Source organism: Glycine soja, chromosome 18 (assembly GCF_004193775.1).
Source record: "Glycine soja cultivar W05 chromosome 18, ASM419377v2, whole genome shotgun sequence".
NCBI classification, from domain to species: domain Eukaryota; kingdom Viridiplantae; phylum Streptophyta; class Magnoliopsida; order Fabales; family Fabaceae; genus Glycine; species Glycine soja.
This window is the reverse complement of record NC_041019.1, coordinates 56520606-56538790: the sequence shown is the minus strand read 5'-3', so window position 1 is coordinate 56538790 and position 18185 is coordinate 56520606. Positions and strand designations below refer to the sequence as shown.

At 35.4% G+C, this 18185-nt stretch overlaps 2 protein-coding genes across 5 annotated transcripts; one reads left to right on the top strand and one right to left on the bottom strand.

The window, feature by feature from the left end:
* Positions 1 to 162: 162 nt before the first annotated feature.
* On the bottom strand, positions 163 to 4012 carry LOC114395276. Of its 3 annotated transcripts, none has more exons than XR_003662976.1 (4): positions 3678 to 4012; positions 3103 to 3584; positions 994 to 1243; positions 163 to 635 (listed from the first exon to the last, which is right to left on the bottom strand). XR_003662976.1 is itself a non-coding variant. In XM_028357011.1 (2 exons), exons 1-2 carry the CDS (start codon positions 3957 to 3959, stop codon positions 3462 to 3464), a joined length of 390 nt encoding a protein of 129 aa, XP_028212812.1. In that variant the 5' UTR covers positions 3960 to 4011; the 3' UTR covers positions 3082 to 3461. The 3 variants fall into 3 exon arrangements, 1 of the variants encoding a protein (XP_028212812.1); XR_003662977.1 differs by having other exon boundaries at positions 3683 to 4012; XM_028357011.1 differs by lacking the exons at positions 163 to 635; positions 994 to 1243 and having other exon boundaries at positions 3082 to 3584; positions 3693 to 4011.
* Positions 4013 to 5111: 1099 nt separating this feature from the next.
* LOC114395241 lies at positions 5112 to 17687 on the top strand. Of its 2 annotated transcripts, XM_028356965.1 has the most exons (11): positions 5112 to 5419; positions 5896 to 5989; positions 6469 to 7371; positions 7886 to 8007; positions 8569 to 9520; positions 10754 to 11251; positions 13108 to 13433; positions 14334 to 14432; positions 14515 to 14640; positions 15272 to 16178; positions 16301 to 16417. In XM_028356965.1, the coding sequence occupies exons 1-11, from the start codon at positions 5297 to 5299 to the stop codon at positions 16303 to 16305; spliced, it is 4155 nt and encodes a 1384-aa protein (XP_028212766.1). In that variant the 5' UTR covers positions 5112 to 5296; the 3' UTR covers positions 16306 to 16417. The 2 variants fall into 2 exon arrangements, with proteins under 2 accessions (XP_028212766.1, XP_028212765.1); XM_028356964.1 differs by having other exon boundaries at positions 5113 to 5419; positions 15272 to 17687.
* Positions 17688 to 18185: the final 498 nt, after the last annotated feature.

The window sequence follows — 18185 nt, the reverse complement described above, 5'->3', positions numbered from 1 at the left end:
TCAGTCAGGTCAAAATATTGTGCTGCTTAACCAACACGTTCTTCATCATTCATGATGTTGATTGGGTTCGCGTGATGACAAAAAAGATATAAAAAATTGAAAAATCGGAATCAAACCAAAGAAAAATAACCATTTCTTTGGATTCTGTTTTCACCAAGAAACTGACCCGTAACTAACTCTACGTCCGTTTAAGTTTTGAAAGATAAATGTCCAAATAGCAAACTTGTATATACAGCAGAGTTAATATTTTGCAAGAAAAATTCGAAATCAGAAATCCCAGACATATTACCATTATGTTATATAAAACAATGATTTTTTGTCCTATTTACTCAGAATGAGTCATTAAAGCTATCAGTGGTTATCTCACTTTCCATTTTGCTTTTTAATCCGCTTAGAGCCTCTAAGTGATACCTCTCCAAGTCATCATCAAGATCTTTAGCAGTCACCTTTCCAAAATTGCCATTTACTTTTAAGTGGCCTCTCTGAGTCTGAGTGCGGTGGAACCTCTCAAAGCTATGATCAAGATATCCAGAAGACACCTTTCGAATATGGTCCTTCTCTTCTCCACGGCCCCTTGGAAGGTGGCCCTGAGCAAAGCATTGCGGAACCCAATACCTCCAACCCTTCCTCATATGCTGCAAAAGAAAGTAGTACAGTATTATAGAACTTGAAATTAATAGTAAAAAGATATCTAAGAAAAGCGACATGGAGGATCAAATCTGCCTTGTATAAGCAGTTAAGCACAATTCTAGGGCATCACCATAATAAAATAATTACATATTCATATACTCAGAAGTCAGAAGCAAGGGCTATTTATTAAATGAACATAACCTATGATTTCATGTAACACAAGTGAGCAACCGTAAAGTTCAAATCAAGGTTATCGAGTATTTCAAAGGATAAAGGATACTATAAGTTCACAATTCAAACTATAAAGATGAAGAAATATATAAGGCTGAGAAGCTCAAATGATCAAGAATCAGAGTTTCACACCTAAAATGGACATCATTTGGTCTTCCCATCAAGTTATTTTGACAAAGAGGCGTGACAGCAGGAGTAGCCGAACTTGTTCCAGCAAGCTCAATTTGCAATGGCTTTCCATCAAGCCTCATATTGTTGTATTTCTTGATGGCTGCTAAAGCATCATGGTACCTCACGAACACAACTTCTGCTGTTCCCTTTGATCTCCCACTCTGGTCATAATGATTGACCTTTTCAATTCACCTTCCTCCGAGAACAGCAGCTGTGAAAGTTAGACACAATTTTTCAATTTTTTGCATTATTTGACTGACCAAAAGAAATAGGGTTACAATGTCTTCTTTATATATATATATATATTCGATATTTGATACAAGCCATTTGGGTATATAGCCTGATGTACCTCAACCGAGGAGGGGGAAAAAACTGAGATGTGACCCGACTTCGAATTCATAAACCAGAAGAATGACAAGGTTGTCATCAGAAATGACATAAAATTTAACATTAACAAAGATGTAGAAACTAATCGAATACGTAGCAAACAGTAGCAAGTAGTGACATTTTCTGCACCTCTCCACACATGTAAACTTTCATGGTAAAATTCCCTAGGTTATATCAGATTTCACGCCAACAAAATCAATTGATAAACCAGGTGGGGAGTGTCACAAATCAGGGTTGGGAATGGAAGTTCAACTGGAGGAGATCCCTCTTTGATTCTGAAGTTGAAATGGCAGACACTTTTCTGGGGGAGATTCCACAGCAGCTGTTGGAATTTCACAAGGAGGATACATGGATTTGGAAATTTGACTCAAGTGGCTACTACTCAACAAGCAGTGGGTATAAACTGATATGGGGAGAAATAATGGGGGCTCATCAGAATTCAGAATTTTCGGAGTTATGGAAACTCAAAATCCCAGCCAAGGCGGCAGTGTTCGCATGGAGATTAATCAGAAATAGGTTGCCAACAAAGAAAAACCTCAGCAGGAGGCAGGTGCAGGTAAATGACATCCTCTGCCCTTTTTGCAGAAATAAAGAGGAAGATGCTGCTCATTTATTCTTCACCTGCAACAGCATTCTCCCTCTATGGTGGGAGTCAATGTCATGGGTTAATTTGTCATCAGCAATGCCACAGCATCCCAGGGATCATTACCTTCAACATGGTCACAATGCTGATGAAGGGAAAAAGTCCACAAGATGGAAATGTTGGTGGATTGGCTTGACATTCACAATATGGAAGCACAGAAACAAAATTGTCTTCCATAGTGCAATTTTCGATGGAAGCAAGTTGTTGGATGATGCGGTTCTTCTCATCTGGTCTTGGATCAAAACAATGGAGAAGGAGTTCGTTATGCATTTTAATCATTGGACATCTAATCTCAAGGAGGGGTTTAGTAGTTAGGAGGGAATGGGTGAAGATGTATTCTGTAACATTTTATTGTGATCTCAGCTAGGTTCAGTTACAAACTGGAATCCTGCTAGACACATATTTACTAATGTGTAACTACAGTACCACTGGTACTTTTTCAAATCTATAATACATATATATTTTTGCTGAGCAAAAAAAAAATGTAAACTTTCAGAATACAGAGATTCAAGCATGCTACACACTTGAAGTTAAGAGCAAAATTATGGCACGAATAAGTACAAAAGTTGAAAACAAAAATCACAAAATAAACAAATATAGTAACCACTAATAAGAATCAAAATGATAAAAAAATTATAGGGTAAAACGTGTTTCAGGTCCTTCAATTTTCAGTCCAAATTGATCTTAGTTCCAATACTTTAAAGACAATGACTTCGATTCTGTATTTTTTTTTATAATCTGTGAATTTCATCTCTCTTTATGAAACATAAGACACTAGGGCGAGTGACGAAAATCAGGAAATTAATTAATAATTAATAATAAAATAATTTATAAGAAATACGAGTACAGGGAGCATGGCCAAATTTGACAGAAAACTGAGTGACCTAAAACTATATTTGTAGCACCATTATGAAGGAACATTTACTAGCATTATCACGAAATGTACAAAGAAAAATGTATCATGACACATATAAACTAAACAGTAAAAAAGTAGGAGGGGGGAACAGAAATTCTAGTGATGATGAGAATGACGATGATACCTTGATATCATCGTTGGAAACTCCATGATCCAAGTTAGATAAATAGATTTTTGATAGCAATACCAACATCACCTACCAGGCCCATAAGGACACGTAGCAAGCCCACTTACTTGGCAGATTACACATAGAAGATTCAAGAACCAAGCACGTGGGAAATTCATTCGTTAGGAGATATTTCAATTCTGTTAATTGTGCTATTGCTCTGTATCTTTCTGCTATGATAGCTAACCAATTCTGTTATGGAGTTGCACTAGGATAGCCTTTAAATACCATTTAGTAATAAGAATAATACACACAGAGCAATTTTTCAGTCATTTCTTATCTTGAGGAGTTTTCCTTGTTCTAGAATACAAGGCACATTACTGTTTCTTTTCCTTATCACCTTCAGGGACCCTATCAATTTTGGTGCCACTTTCAATCTTAGCCGCACCTGACTCCTCCAAAACCATTTCTGGCAATGCAACCATGCTCTTTTGCCTTGCCTGCCAAACAAAACGGTGAGTGAACACTGACATTCTCTTTTCTTCGTCTCAGCAAATAATAATAATAATAATAAGGGAAAAAGAGGAACGTACGAAACCCTAACTCATCTGCGTAATGGGATACGACGTCGTTCTGGCCGGGTTGCGAACAACCGTGAATCGGCAGCGAGAGGCTACGGCGGCGGCTGAGCGCTTCATAATGTCGTCGAGGGACATGTCGATGCCACCGGCCATCGGAAACAAAAAAAAAAAGTGACGGTTTTTAGGGTTTTGGGAAGAGTAGTGAGTGAGCGTACTTGAAAATGGCGCAGTGCGGGAGGGAGAAGAAAGAGGGACTCTAATTCCCTGTTTTCGCCATTCCACGCATTCACTCATACACCGATTTTAAGTCATCAGATGAAGATCGCACGGTTTACACGTTTAAGATCTCAACCGTCAAATTTTTATCGACGATTATATACGCGTCAAATACATGAATGCGACAAAATATTATCGCTGGCGCGCTGTACCGAGGAAGGTCGTTTGTGGTGTGGTGGATATTGTGTGCGTATTTAGACGCGTCTGAAACAAAGAACCAACTCGAGGCCGTTTGATCTTTGTTTCATGCCATATCAACCCTTGGTTAAATGCAATTTTTTATTTTTATTTTTTGAAAATGCAAATGATGAAGTTGACATGTAAGTTTGTATTTTTTTCATTTTTGGTGATTGTCATCTACTTTCATAAAAAAATGCTTTAACTAACAAAGGATGACATGGCATTGTAAGATTGGCAACCATTGCTAACTCCATATGCCACGTGTTATTTAATTATTTCATTATAATTATATATTTTTAATTAAATATCAAAACTCATCGTTTTGGTAATGGATTAAAAAATATATTAGAAGTTGTTGACTCACAAAGATGTGTGGAATTGTATGCAATTAGGGTTTGTTGTTCTTTCCTTTTTCATTTGACGAAGCAACCGGTGCATGCGAAGAGGTTGTGTATGATTTTCATTGTTGGGTTCCTTTTATGGATGCGTGAAAATATATGTGTGGGGCTATTCGTGAGCCTTGGCGTGCATTATTTAATGGAGCGACCACATAAAGGCAATATGTCTTTGTGTGTGGTTCAGTCGTATGGTCTCAATGTTTACTTGAAATCCTAATTCATACTTAATTGAGTAATTAGTAGTTTATTATCGATGAATGGTCTTTTTTTAGGTTTGGACATGTCGTTTAAAGTAATTAATTGGAATATGTTGTTTGGTTTCATGTTGGATGTTGTGTATTTGGGATGTTGTGGTATTATTTTGAACTTGTATTTATTTAAGGAATTTATTTTTGTGTTCTTTTATTGTTAAATTTAATTGTAATTAAGTGAACCCTAATCATATTTGTTTATTTAAGCAACAACAATATTACTAAAGAGAATTTCACATGTTAAATTAACCCCATTAAACTGTTAAATTTTTTAACCCCACAAAGAATAGTCACAATGAAAAATAGTCCCCAAAAGCGCAAAAACGTAACAAAAATGAGGACACAATAGCGATTTCCGCTTCTGCAAAACAAAAGGAACAACAGTAGTGCCCCCCGCCCCGAGTTCGTTGGTTCTTTTTGTTTTTTCTTACCACCTTCTCCTCTTCTTCACCCTTTCCTTCGCTTCATTCATCTTTAGAGAGAGAAACAAACCGAAAAGAGAGAGAGAGAAACACTCTCACGCACGATGGAGGACACCGTTAACCTCCGCGCCTCCACCACCACCTCGCCGGCGCCGGAGATTCCTAATCCCGACCTTCCTCCCCAAACCAGAGAGGAAGGCGAACTCTCTTCCGACGACGACGACGACGTATTCTTCTTCACCAAACCCTACCTTTTTTTTTCATTTAATTTTCATTTTTCGATTCTAACTTTTCCTATTTCGCATTCGTTGACTCATTTTTTTTCCTCGTTCCATTGCTGCACCGCTGTTTGTTCTGTTCGTTTCTTAGTCATAGGATTTTTTTTTGTTTTGTTTGGTATTTTGATTTTGATTAAACTCAGTAGTTTATCTTTACTGCCACTAGTTCGTAAATTTATATAAGTTGCTCTAGATCTGAGAGTTTATGGAGAACACTACTCTGTTATGTTTTTGTCCTATTTGTGAACACTGCAGAGTAGGGTTTTGTGTTTGTTAATTGGAAGTGTAGCGAATTTTGGTAGCACGTGTTGCTCTTGACTTCTTGCTAATTCAATTTAATTGTTTGTATTTTGTTTCTTTGCTTTTTTTATTTTAAAAAAATGTTATTGGCTACGGTTTGTTAATGAGTAATTTGTGTTAACCAGGAAAACCTTGATAGCTCTACTGTGCAATCCATCCCTGCTGTAGGGTCTGGTTCTGTTCCACTGGTGCAAAAGAGTACACAAAACGTTCAGGGTGGTAAGTGTTGGTAACTTTCAATTAAAGGAAAACTTGAGTGTGTTAGCCTTGTGCTATGGATTATCTGAATAGTTGATACCAATAATCTCCCCTAATGAGAGCATCACTCTTTTCTTCTGGCATCATCTTGAACTCTCCATCAGTATCTGACTTGTCCTGGGCTTATTGGTATGGTTTATGCAATTGGAAATTTAATCTTTTAACTGTTGCAAGACAAGATCTAGAAATGTGCTTATCTGATTCTGATGATATATGTATTATGTTTGTTTATTTGATCTCTAGTTTTATGTGTTGGATAAGACCACTTTAATGTATTTTTCGTTTGAAACCTATGTTGGTGCTTTTTCGGACATCAAGGATATTTTCTCTTCTTTTAGTCAGAGGACATGTCATATTTGAGTTCACTGTGCACATCATTGTATACAAAATTTTTACTGTCTGTTACAATAGAGGGTAAATTTTGTGGCAATATTTTACAGGCTCCAGTAATGTACAGTTGCAAACGAATAGACAACCAACTGCACAGAAGGACATAAAAAAGAACCAATTACCCCCTAAATCTTCTCTGTGGACTGGTCATGTGGGCACTGATAAAAATCTTGTCATAAGCTTCTCTGATGATGACAGTGGTAGCGACTTTGAAACTAAAGGCAATGCATCTAGGTTGGATAGCAGTACAAAGAGGACTAGCTCATCCTTGGAAAAACCTAACAAGTTACGGCAAACAAGTTTACCCAAGGAAGTGCCCAAGAGATTATCCTTAAGTCGCACATTTGTTTCATCATTGACCAAAATCCCTGGTTCTAATTCTAAGGGTGTTGGATCTGTGCCACTAGTACAAGGATCACGAGCTAGAAATTTCAATCCAGTGAACAAAAATTTAGCAAACCGAGAGCGTGGACGTGATCAAGGAGTGGTGTCAAATGACAATAAACTTCAGGATTTGCGGCAACAGATTGCGCTTAGGGAAAGTGAACTCAAGCTGAAGGCAGCCCAGCAAAATAAGGAGAGTGCTTCAGTTTTGGGTAGGGACCACAGTGCCATCAACTCAAAGAATATGGCTAGAAAAAGTACTCCAGTTTCCTCTGGACCTGCACAATTGGAGCCAAAAGAGCCAGATAGGAAGCGCTTGAAAGTTAGCACATCATATGGTACCTCTCAAGCTGTTGATAGTCAGCAAGAAGTTCCTGTTGTTAAATCTCTGTTGCCACCAAAAGATTCTACGTTAGAAAACTATCATCCTCAGGAGAGAAACAAAATTGACCATGGCAAAAAAGAGATTCCATTATGTAGAGCAGAGCCAAAAACTATCACATCACAAAAGCAACCTGACAAACATCTTGACAACTCATTAGAAAATATGCCTCGTAGATCAAGAGACGGTAAATACTTTACCTTTATATCCGTATCTTAAATAATTCTGGTCTGCAAATTGGTTCAAAAACTTTGTTGTACTATTCTGGATTTCTAAAAATTGAATAAATTTTTTAATGAAGCTACTTGTACTCTCCATCGGATTTCTAAATCCCTAAAATTGAACAAATGTCTCCCAATTTTGTTTTATTGTTTCAATAACTCATAAACTTTTATCACATAGTATTTTCATTATCATATCTCCGTATTCTGATCACAAGTTTATGCAAAGGTGCTTCCAAGTGCCATTGCAAATTTGATGCCAAGTATTTTTAGTCAAAATATAAAATCATATTGCCATGTCATAGGAATGTGTAAAATATTATTGTCTAATCCTACAAGACTTGGCTTTTTATTTAAACGACTTGGGTAACTATAACAAAACTGATCATTTGATTGCAACCTAGCCCAAACACTAGCCGGTGAAACATATTTTAGTTATATTTTTTGTGTAGAATCTCTCATGGTCTAATTACATTGTAGGTGACGGCAATTATGGTTGCAATCAAACCGAGAAGAGTAGTAGGCTGGTGGACCCTTCTGTTGCTTTCAACCAAAACGCATTGCCAGCAAATATGAGTTCCAATAGTGTGCCAAAAAATTTCGTGAGTTATAATTTTTTTATTTATTTACAGGTCATTGCTTTTATTTAGTGACTCCCCTATGCCTGTGTTTTTCTGTTCAGTGATTGCCCATAAGTTATAATTTGCTACGCATGATATTTGCCTTTTTACTTGGTGACTTCACTGAAAACTCCATCAGTTGATATTTGTAATTTACTTTGGCTTGCCTATAATGGACTGACTCTCTGTTTTGATTTATAAGTGAAGTATGGACCTTTGGAACTTGTAATCAGTGTGCTGTTTTCATTGTTGTTCTTAAAAGAGTTTATGTCTCAATAGGTCATATATCATCTAAGTCAAACTTTTGATGACACAACAGCAGTGTTTCTAATATAATTTTGAATTTCTTAATATCATGTTGTTTCTATTGTCTTTAACAACGCAGAACAGTGTAGGGTTTGTTTATCCATCAAGTTCCTCCCCATATAAAGTTCTGGTATTAAACATTGAAAAAGAGGCCTGTAATGTATGACATTATAGTCCTCCTTGTTTTTCAATTTTCATTTTGTTTGACTCTCTTCTCTCCTTTCCTTTGTCATGTAGGAAGCATTAAGCAATGCAGTTCTTTTGAATCATAATGGCAATGTAAATGTCTCAGAGCATAACAGTATAGATTTACAGTCATTTTTTGGTATGGAAGAATTGATAGACAAGGAACTGGAGGAAGCTCAAGAACACAGGCACAAATGTGAAATTGAAGAAAGAAATGCACTTAAAGCATATCTTAAAGCTCAGAGGTCTTTGCTTGAGGCTAATGCTCGATGCACCAATCTTTATCATAAAAGGGAATTGTATTCCGCCAAGTTACGATCTTTAATTTTAAACAATTCTGGCTTCTCTTGGTCTTCAGGGCAGCACCAACATCCTGATATAGGGTTGGATTTCTTACCTGGACTTGGATATGAAATGCCCACATCAAGCTGTCAAAGGCAGGCTGACTATAACGATATTAACAATCCAAGTTTTGATTCTAATAATCGAGGCATCAATAATAGGCATTCCAATATATCGAATCACCATGTTACTGGAGCAAATTTAGGGTCTGAACCTTGTGGTGAACCAGATGCCAGTACTTCAGAGCCATTGCCTCAAAGGGATAATTATGCTGCAGATGGATTTTACTCTCCTTCGGATGAATTAGATACAGCAGCTAATGAAAATGAAGAAATTTCTCCACCTGGACATGTTTCTAATCATCGTGATGCTGAGTATCATAGAAAACAAAACTCAAAGTCCAAATTAGTGGACACAGATACGACTTCAAATGCAAATTTTTCCAATGATAGTCCCCAGGATTCTTTGCTTCTTGAAGCAAAATTAAGATCTGAATTATTTGCACGATTCGAGGCAAGAGCTAAGAAGAGTGGCAATCCATGTGATGATGTAGAGCCTGCTGCTGAAAGAGGGGCTGAAAATGAGGTTGGAAATGAGAAAACCCAGGTGCATAAAAATGTTGCTGTTCCATTCTCTAGGGCGGAAGATACTGATGTTAAAGGTTTTTATTTATTTACTTATTTTCATTAAGTGTGCTTTGTTGTGTTGTTTTCCCTATATAGATACAACTGCTAAGTCTGTGTTGCTGATTCTGAATCCTGACTGAGTGTTTTTTTTTTTTTTTTGCTCAGCAAAAGTATAAGTAGTAATAAAAGAGTACCAGAGGTACTAAGCTTACAAATATTGATATCAAGCACTAGGTTCCAGATCAGACTTGCTGCAGTCTTGATAGGAACCCAAGCCTGAAATCAGAATTACATAATTTGAACACAACTGTAACATGATATGTAATGTAGCTTAGGTAAACTGTATAATTCATATGCTGTTATCTATGCCCCTCTCCCCTGCAGTTCACTTTTCTATATTTGTGCTAAAATATAATCTTATTTTTCTCAGCTTTATTATTTAATTTTTTTTCTAGTGCAAATAGTTTTGGTGCCAAATATATTGGATTATTAGGATTGTATCAACTGTTAATGAAAAAAAGAAGAAAATCTTAGTTTGTATATTTGTATTTGTGAATCTGTGATATAATGTCTTGATGAGTCAGTCAAGACTTACTCTTAAAAACAGTTCAATGTGAATGCTGTTTTTGGTGCTTGTATTTTACTATAACTTATGTCTTCTGTTGGCTATTTCTAATTACAACTTGCTTAAAGCATCTATTATACATTTGATGGAATGTTTTTATCCCAGTCAATTTTTTTTGGGTACAATTTGTTTCCTTTATTGAATCCATGTGATCCTTCCTGTGGTGCAAAGAAATTGTTGATAAGGTGCCTTTTGTAGAGAAATATATTATCAGTTGCTGGTTGCACAGTTTTATGATGGTACTCCAAATCTAGGCTACGATTGAATGGTTAAAAGTTTAAAGTGTACTCATATCAAGATTTTTGAAACTTGTTCTTATGTAAAAATAAATATAAGAACCAAACTTCATATATTTGCTTAAATAATATGGCTGACCACTGAAAAACAATGATAAGGGGACTCTCAAATTTGGAAGTTGAATATATTTTGGTCCAAGATGTAGAAGTACAATGTAGTCAATTGCAGTGTAGCTAGCTATTGACATGTTTAGGTAATAGGTATTGGTTGATTAATTAGATCTCAGCCCAGTTGCTCTTGGTCCATAACTGTGAGGAATCACAAGTTCATATTAGTTCTACTTAATCTAGTTTTTTGAGATGAACTTTCATGTTTGTGTTGAATATATTTTGTTCAATAACCTTAGGCATTGAGAGTCCTGAAAGGAGCATCTTTGTGGATTTGAGGGATATTCAAAGTCAGCAAAACATTGGTGGGAATTCATTGAATGTCAACTACAGCATTGGTTCAGGAGATATGCCTTGTCTTACAAATAAAGTGAACATCCCGCTTTTGATTTTTAGGAGTGCATTCAGTGATCTGAGAGGAATGTTTCCATTCAATTCAAATCAATTACAGAGTAAAAATATGTTTATTCATGCTAATGATGGTCAAAATGAAAATGCTACTTCTCTCAGTTCTGATGAAACAAAGTCTAGCGATGTGTTAGCAATCTCCATGCCTGTCACTGTAGGAAATTTAATCTCAGATGACAGCTCTTACAGCTGCAGTACTTCAGTTGATCCATTTTGGCCGCTTTGCATGTATGAACTGCGAGGAAAATGCAACAATGATGAGTGTCCCTGGCAGCATGCTAAGGACTATGGTGATAAAAACATTCAGCACGCTGGTTCTAAAAATGAAGGTATAAAAAATAGTGATTGTTTGAAACTTATTTGTCTTGTCTTCATCCTTGTTATGTGAGGGATATATATATATATATATATATATATATATATATATATATATATATATAGAGAGAGAGAGAGAGAGAGAGAGAGAGAGAGAGAGATTAAATTACACTGGTGTAACTTTGACAACTATTACACTATTCTATAACTTTCAACTGAATAATGTTTTCTTAAAACTGACCGTTGGATTGAAAGTTTCTTTTACATAGATCGCATATGCAAAATTTCATATTATTCTAAAATCATTTGTTACCTCGTTCATATTGATTAAAATCAACGTAATATAAATATTTCAAAATATATTAAATTATAGATCATTTGATTACCTTCTTGTTAATGTTCAATTTTGACAAAATTTGACACAAATGATCTTGTTAATATGTAGATATAATTCAACGGTTGAATCAATAAAAATCACATTCTATATCAAGTTATAAAAATTGTGTAATAGTTTCCAAAGTTATACCAGTGTAATTTGATCCCTCCTCATATATATATTTGTATTTGCATTTTTTGGGTGCTTTCCATAGTTGAACTGTATATTGTTTGCGCATAAGATATACATCAGTGAAGGATAAACAGATGATACTATGTAGAAATGAGTGCATCTGGGAGGGATTATATCATTATAGTTATATTTTATCTCCAGAATTAAGGTTTGGGTGTAAATAATAGCTTATATCTAGTTTAAAGCATGTCAGGTTTTGGGTTAGAATAGTTCAATTATTAGAGCATTCAAATCTGGAGCTGTTCCAGAAATAATAAAGTTTTTAATAGGGAAGAAGTTGGGTTAAGTTGATTTTCCATGGGATGTGTGCATAGATTAAGAAAATTAATTAATCTCTTCATTTTTATTAAAATTATTTGTAATTTCGTGTTACTTCTGACATTTCATATGCTATTGTTTTTCTGTTTTTCCTCAAGGTACAATTGAGAAAATAGTAATTCATGTCATCTTAGAATTTTAAAATGACAGACAAATAGAGACCTTTTCTTTTCCAAAATGTCTAAGAGAAATGTCATAAAAATGACATAAAAAGAAGAAAGACTGTTGAGTAGCTAAAATATCTAAGAGAAGTGTTACTTGTACAGCACATTTTGCAACAATGAGAGAAAGAGAGACAAGAGAGAGAAATAAAGAGAAAAAATGTTGTATATAAACTGTTGTATGAATAACACACCTCAATATCTAAGGCATCTACTTTGTCAAAAAAAATAAATATCTAATGCATTTACTAAGTAGTAACAAGCACCTTGATGGCTCTGTTTTATACGAGAGAAAGGGAGACATGGGAGAGAAATATGAGATGTGATAGAGAGACAAAGAAAAAAATGTTGTATATAAACTGTTGTATGATAACACATCTCAATATATAATGCATTTAGAAAGTACCTTGATGGCTCTGTTTTATTGGCATTTAATACTTTCCACGAACAATATTTAATGAAAAAATCCTCTTAATTTCTCAAAAAGAAAATAAATAATGCCTTTTGGCTTTCTGATGTATTAAATTATTCTACCGTCCTTTGGTTATTTAGTTGCTTAACTAGTGGCAGCTCCTAATATCTAGTACTCTTAAATAATTCTGATTTCAGACTAAACTATTAAAACTACTAATTGACACGGAAAATGGCTTCTTTTTTCTCCACCATTGACTATTAGCTACAAGCTGAAGTTAATATTGGTAAATGGAATTCAATTACAAATTATGAAGTATGATTTCCTTTTGATATCAGCTACTTTCCAATATTTTCTGATATATTATTAAGATTTATTTTCTGAAGACATTGTTGTACCCTATTTTGGTAGATTGTCAAGGTAGATTACCATTGCCTCTACAGAACGCTAATGGTGTGGCAAAAGTTCCCAAGTGTTACAAAGCTACGATTCTGCCAACTTACCTTGTTGGTTTAGATACTCTGAAAGCAGATCAATTTGCATATAAACCTGTTGTGGTACATAGAAATGCTCAATGCTGGCAGAAACATTTCACCCTTACTTTAGCAACATCAAATCTGCTTGGAAATGGTTTACCTGCTGATGGTCCATTATTGCATGGTGGTGATGAACGCATAGAGGTCCATGGGGCATGTAACACACAATTATCTTCTTTTCATTGGAGAACTGGAGCTGGGGTTTGTTGCTTTTAACTATTTTTTCCCCCCTTGTTTAGTACACTTCTATTGGTTTTTAATTATTATCTCTTTAATTATGTTTCTGTCCAAGACTCCAAGGTTATCACTATGCAGAAGTGAGCAAAATGGGTCAACTTAATTCTAGTTTGATTTTTAATGATTTTATTTTGGTTTTGTAGAATCATTTTAGGATCTTATTTGGTTATACTTTTGATGGTTTATTGAAAAGTCCTAGAAAAGTGCATGCCTGCCAAGAAGTTTTATGGTACCTATAGAGGGTCCTACTATTTGTAAAACAAGATAAAACTTTTATTTTTATAGCAGTCGATATTATTCCAAGAAATTTCCTTTTGCTCTAGTAAATTCAAAGTTTCTACCTAGTGGATTCTAGGTCAGATGCCAGAAAATATCTAGTCCTTTTTTTCTTATACCTTTTGTGCTTCTGTCTAGTGTCACACTTCCATGCTAGTTATGAGATTATGGTTTTGAATATTTCAATGGTCCACTTTTTAAAACTTAAGATTTGAAATATAACCATTCTTATAATTTGTGTACCTATGCATGCCAGTGCATGTACATATAATATGTTGGCTGTTTGTTTAGCTTATGAACTAAGCAAAGAGTTTCTAGTCCTGATTATATTGCTAGGAACTTTAATTGAGTTAATTTGAGAACTTTGGAGTGGGAACGTATTGGTTTTGTATAACGATTTCTTTCTCCCCTCCAGTTTTATAAAGAACTTCCTTTTCCTCTTATTGGCTATTTGCTATAACATGTATTTAACAATTGCCCTGGTCAATGCATCTTGATTGATCTGGCTTGGATACCTTTGTTCAAGTTTATGGTTTCTTTGTATTCCTTAATTCATGCTAACTTCCCCTTTATTTATTGCATACTTAGAATCAAATTAAGCAGGCTATGGCTGACACTGAACAAGTTGTTGAGATGGCTCTTCTTATTCTCAACCAGGAAATTAATAAATTGCAGGGTGTAAGGAAGGTAATAGTTGTATATGCACTGTCTGGATGGTTAGGGTCACAATTTGTCCATCTATCTCCATCTCAAAATTTGGATTTTTCAGGCTCTGTCTGTGCTGTCCAAAGCTCTGGACAATGATCCAACATCTGTGGTTCTCTGGATTGTTTATCTACTCATTTACTATGGAAATTTGAAGCCAAATGAAAAGGATGACATGTTCTTGTGTGCGGTATGTTTTTCTTTGCTTCCTACTTTTATGTGGAGTGTGCCCTGGAGAATATTTCTTTCTTCTGAAAGGAAAATGGGGAGTTTTTGAGAATTTTGTTATTGTTGATAAACTCAGGAAATCTACAGAGACTTTATGAATTACCTTTTAGGTCTTGTGGTTTGGTTTGTGTAATAACAATGGTGCTTCTCCTACTTTTTTCTATTTTTTCCTCATAGAAGTAAAAACACAAGTCCAAAATACATGTTGTCCATCACTTTAAATATCATAAGGAAAACTTTGAGTTGTATAAGGGAGTAATGAATTATTTGAACCTGTCTATCATTTTATAAAAACTGGTTGTTGGGAAGTATATTCATGTAGTGATGGGCGTGAATGGATGAATTAAAAGTCTTTCTAGACAAATAATCTAAGCAGGAAAGTGGGCCATTGTGTTTTTTCTTCTTTTGGCCTTTTGTCCATGCAAGAGAGAATTCAATGCAATTCTTGTTTCCTTATGTTGTTTGGGAAGAACAAGCATTTTGTTATCTTTTTGGTCTCTACTTAATCCCTTTTTAACTTTTTGTTAGCATGTTATTCCTTCCTATTGAGAACTGAATGTGTGCTGTGAAAACACTCAACTGTTGTTTTCCAGGTTAAGCTCTGTGAAGAATCTTATGTGCTGTGGCTCATGTACATCAATAGTCGGGGGAAGCTTGCTGACCGATTGGTTGCCTATGATACTGCTCTTTCAGTGCTCTGTCAGCATGCAGCTGCCAGTCCCAAGGACATAATACATGAAAGTCCATGCATCTTAGACCTGTTTTTACAGATGATGCATTGCTTATGCATGTCAGGGAATGTTGAGAAGGCCATTGAAAGAAGTTATGGAATATTCCCTACTACAACAAAATCCAATGAGCCTCATCATCTGTCACTCTCAGAAATACTCAATTGCTTAACAGTTTCTGACAAATGTGTATTCTGGGTTTGTTGTGTTTACTTAGTTATTTACAGGAGACTGCCTGATGCTGTTGTTCAGAAGTTTGAATCTGAGAAAAGTCTCCTTGATATTGAATGGCCCGTTGTCAGTTTATCTGAAGATGACAAGGAGATGGCTATTAAACTTGTGGAGACAGCTGTTGAATCTATTGATTCTTTTGTCTATAGTGAATCTGTAAAAAGTGAAGTTAATCTCAGGTCTGCTCAACTTTTTGCACTCAATCATATCAGATGCATGGCTGCTCTTGATAACAAAGAATGCTTTAGAGATTTGCTGGATAAATATGTTAAGCTGTATCCTTCCTGCATAGAATTGGTCCTGGCATCAGCTCGTATACAGAAACAGGATATTGATGTTGATGGTTTCATGGGATTTGAGGAAGCCATTAACAGATGGCCAAAAGAAGTTCCTGGAATCCAGTGCATCTGGAATCAGTACATTGAAAATGCTATCCACAATCGAAGAATTGATCTGGCAAAAGCAATTACAGTCCGGTGGTTCAAGTGTATTTGGCAAGTACAAAATCTCCCAAATGGAGGGAAGGAGATCACTGATGATGGTAATTCTTGTGGCTCATTGGGATTGGATTCAAAATCTGTTTCAGACAGATTCAGTTCTGATCATAAACAGATAGATATGATGTTTGGATTTCTTAATCTGTCTCTCTATAATTTTTTACAGAATGATAAAACAGAAGCATGCATAGCTTTTGACAAGGCTAAGAGTACTGCTAGTTTTGGAGGTTTAGAACAATGTATGAAGACATATGTGATGTTTCTGGTTTATGATGCGTGGAGCTTGAAGGAGGATGGTTCTGATGGTGCCATCAAGAGGATTTTGGAGTTGTATGCAGATGGTTCCTCTCAGGCATTGCTAGTCCCCAAGGTGTTGACCAGAAAATTTGTTGACAACATCAAGAAGCCAAGAGTACAGCATCTTATTGGTAACATATTAAGTCCAGTTTCATTTGACTGTTCTCTTCTAAACTTGATACTTCAGTCATGGTTTGGTTCATCTCTTTTACCCCAAACTGTTAGTGACCCCAAACATCTGGTGGATTTTGTTGAAGCCATTATGGAGGTTGTTCCTCACAACTTCCAATTAGCTATTGCTGTTTGCAAGCTACTAACCAAGGAATACAATTCTGACTCAAACTCAGCCAGTCTATGGTTTTGGGCTTGTTCAAACCTGCTAAATGCAATTTTAGATGCCATGCCAATACCACCTGAATACGTCTGGGTGGAGGCTGGAGAGCTTTTGCACAATTCTATGGGCATTGAGACAATATGTGACAGGTTTTATAGAAGGGCTCTATCAGTGTATCCATTTTCTATCATGTTGTGGAAATGCTTCTATAAGCTGTATATGACCAGTGGAGATGCAAAAGATGCTGTTGATGCAGCAAAACAAAGGGGTATTGAACTGTTAACTAAAGATTTAGGAACCGATTGAAAGTCAGGTTGGTTCACGGGAAATTTGGTCCCAGTTTTGCTTCTGTCACAAGGCCTCAACATGTAGATGATTTTTTAAATCGTACTATATTTCCACCTTTTGGAAGCAGTTCTATTGACAAAGAAGTTTCAGGTTTTTGAGAGTTGGACCTAAATCGAACTTTTGTTCTGGAAGATAAATAAGGTATGAGTATATTGCAATGTCTGATTACTTGTTAGGTGCAGGCACAAATAGATTATAGGCTGTCAAACTTTATAGGAATAGTGAATCTTCTGTTTTTGCCGTCTTGCTTAATGAGAAACAAAATAGTACTAGCACATTTGAAGGCCATTCCACCATAGGGGAATGTTGGTAACTTACTCGTTGACACTTTTCAACATTTTATTGTTATTAGGTGAAATCTTGTGTTGGCATCACTAAATAACTTAAACCCAATCCCATATAAGTTGACCAACATGAGGTTTTATCCGATAGTGTTGAAAAGAGTGTCAGATTTGAATTGCTAGCATTTTTCCTCCCCGTTATTATGTTGGGCATGGTGGTATCATATTTTGGACATTGAATTTTGTAGACTGTTAGCACAGATGGAATGAAAGAAAATATTTTATTGTGTACCTGCGGTGGTTGGTGTTATTCTTCTGATTCATTCTCACCCTTTTTGTGAGTTGACAGTGCGTGTCTTTTACCTGTACAAGTTATACACGGGATAGCACATGGTCATACACTATAATATATTTATTAAAGTGACACGAGCAAAAAAAAAAAAAGATAAAAGGTTAGAACCTCTTTGGGTAAGCTTTTCTTGAAGTGCTTCTAGGAGAAAAAAATAGAAAGAAAAAATAAAATGAGTTTCTCTATAAGTTAAAATGAGTTTTTCCTTAGTTAATTTGTAAATGTTGTGCTCTCATGTTTAGATAAGTTATACGAGAAAGTTTTTACAAATTAACTAATGGTTTGTTAATTGGAGAGTTTATTTAAGCTTATGGAGAAATATATCTTATTATTTTCTTTTTTAGATTCTAAAGAAATTTACCCAAGCATGTTGATAGTTTTTTTTAATCATGTATTACTTTCTAAGTGGAAAATTAAGAAATATGAATGACGATTTTAATCC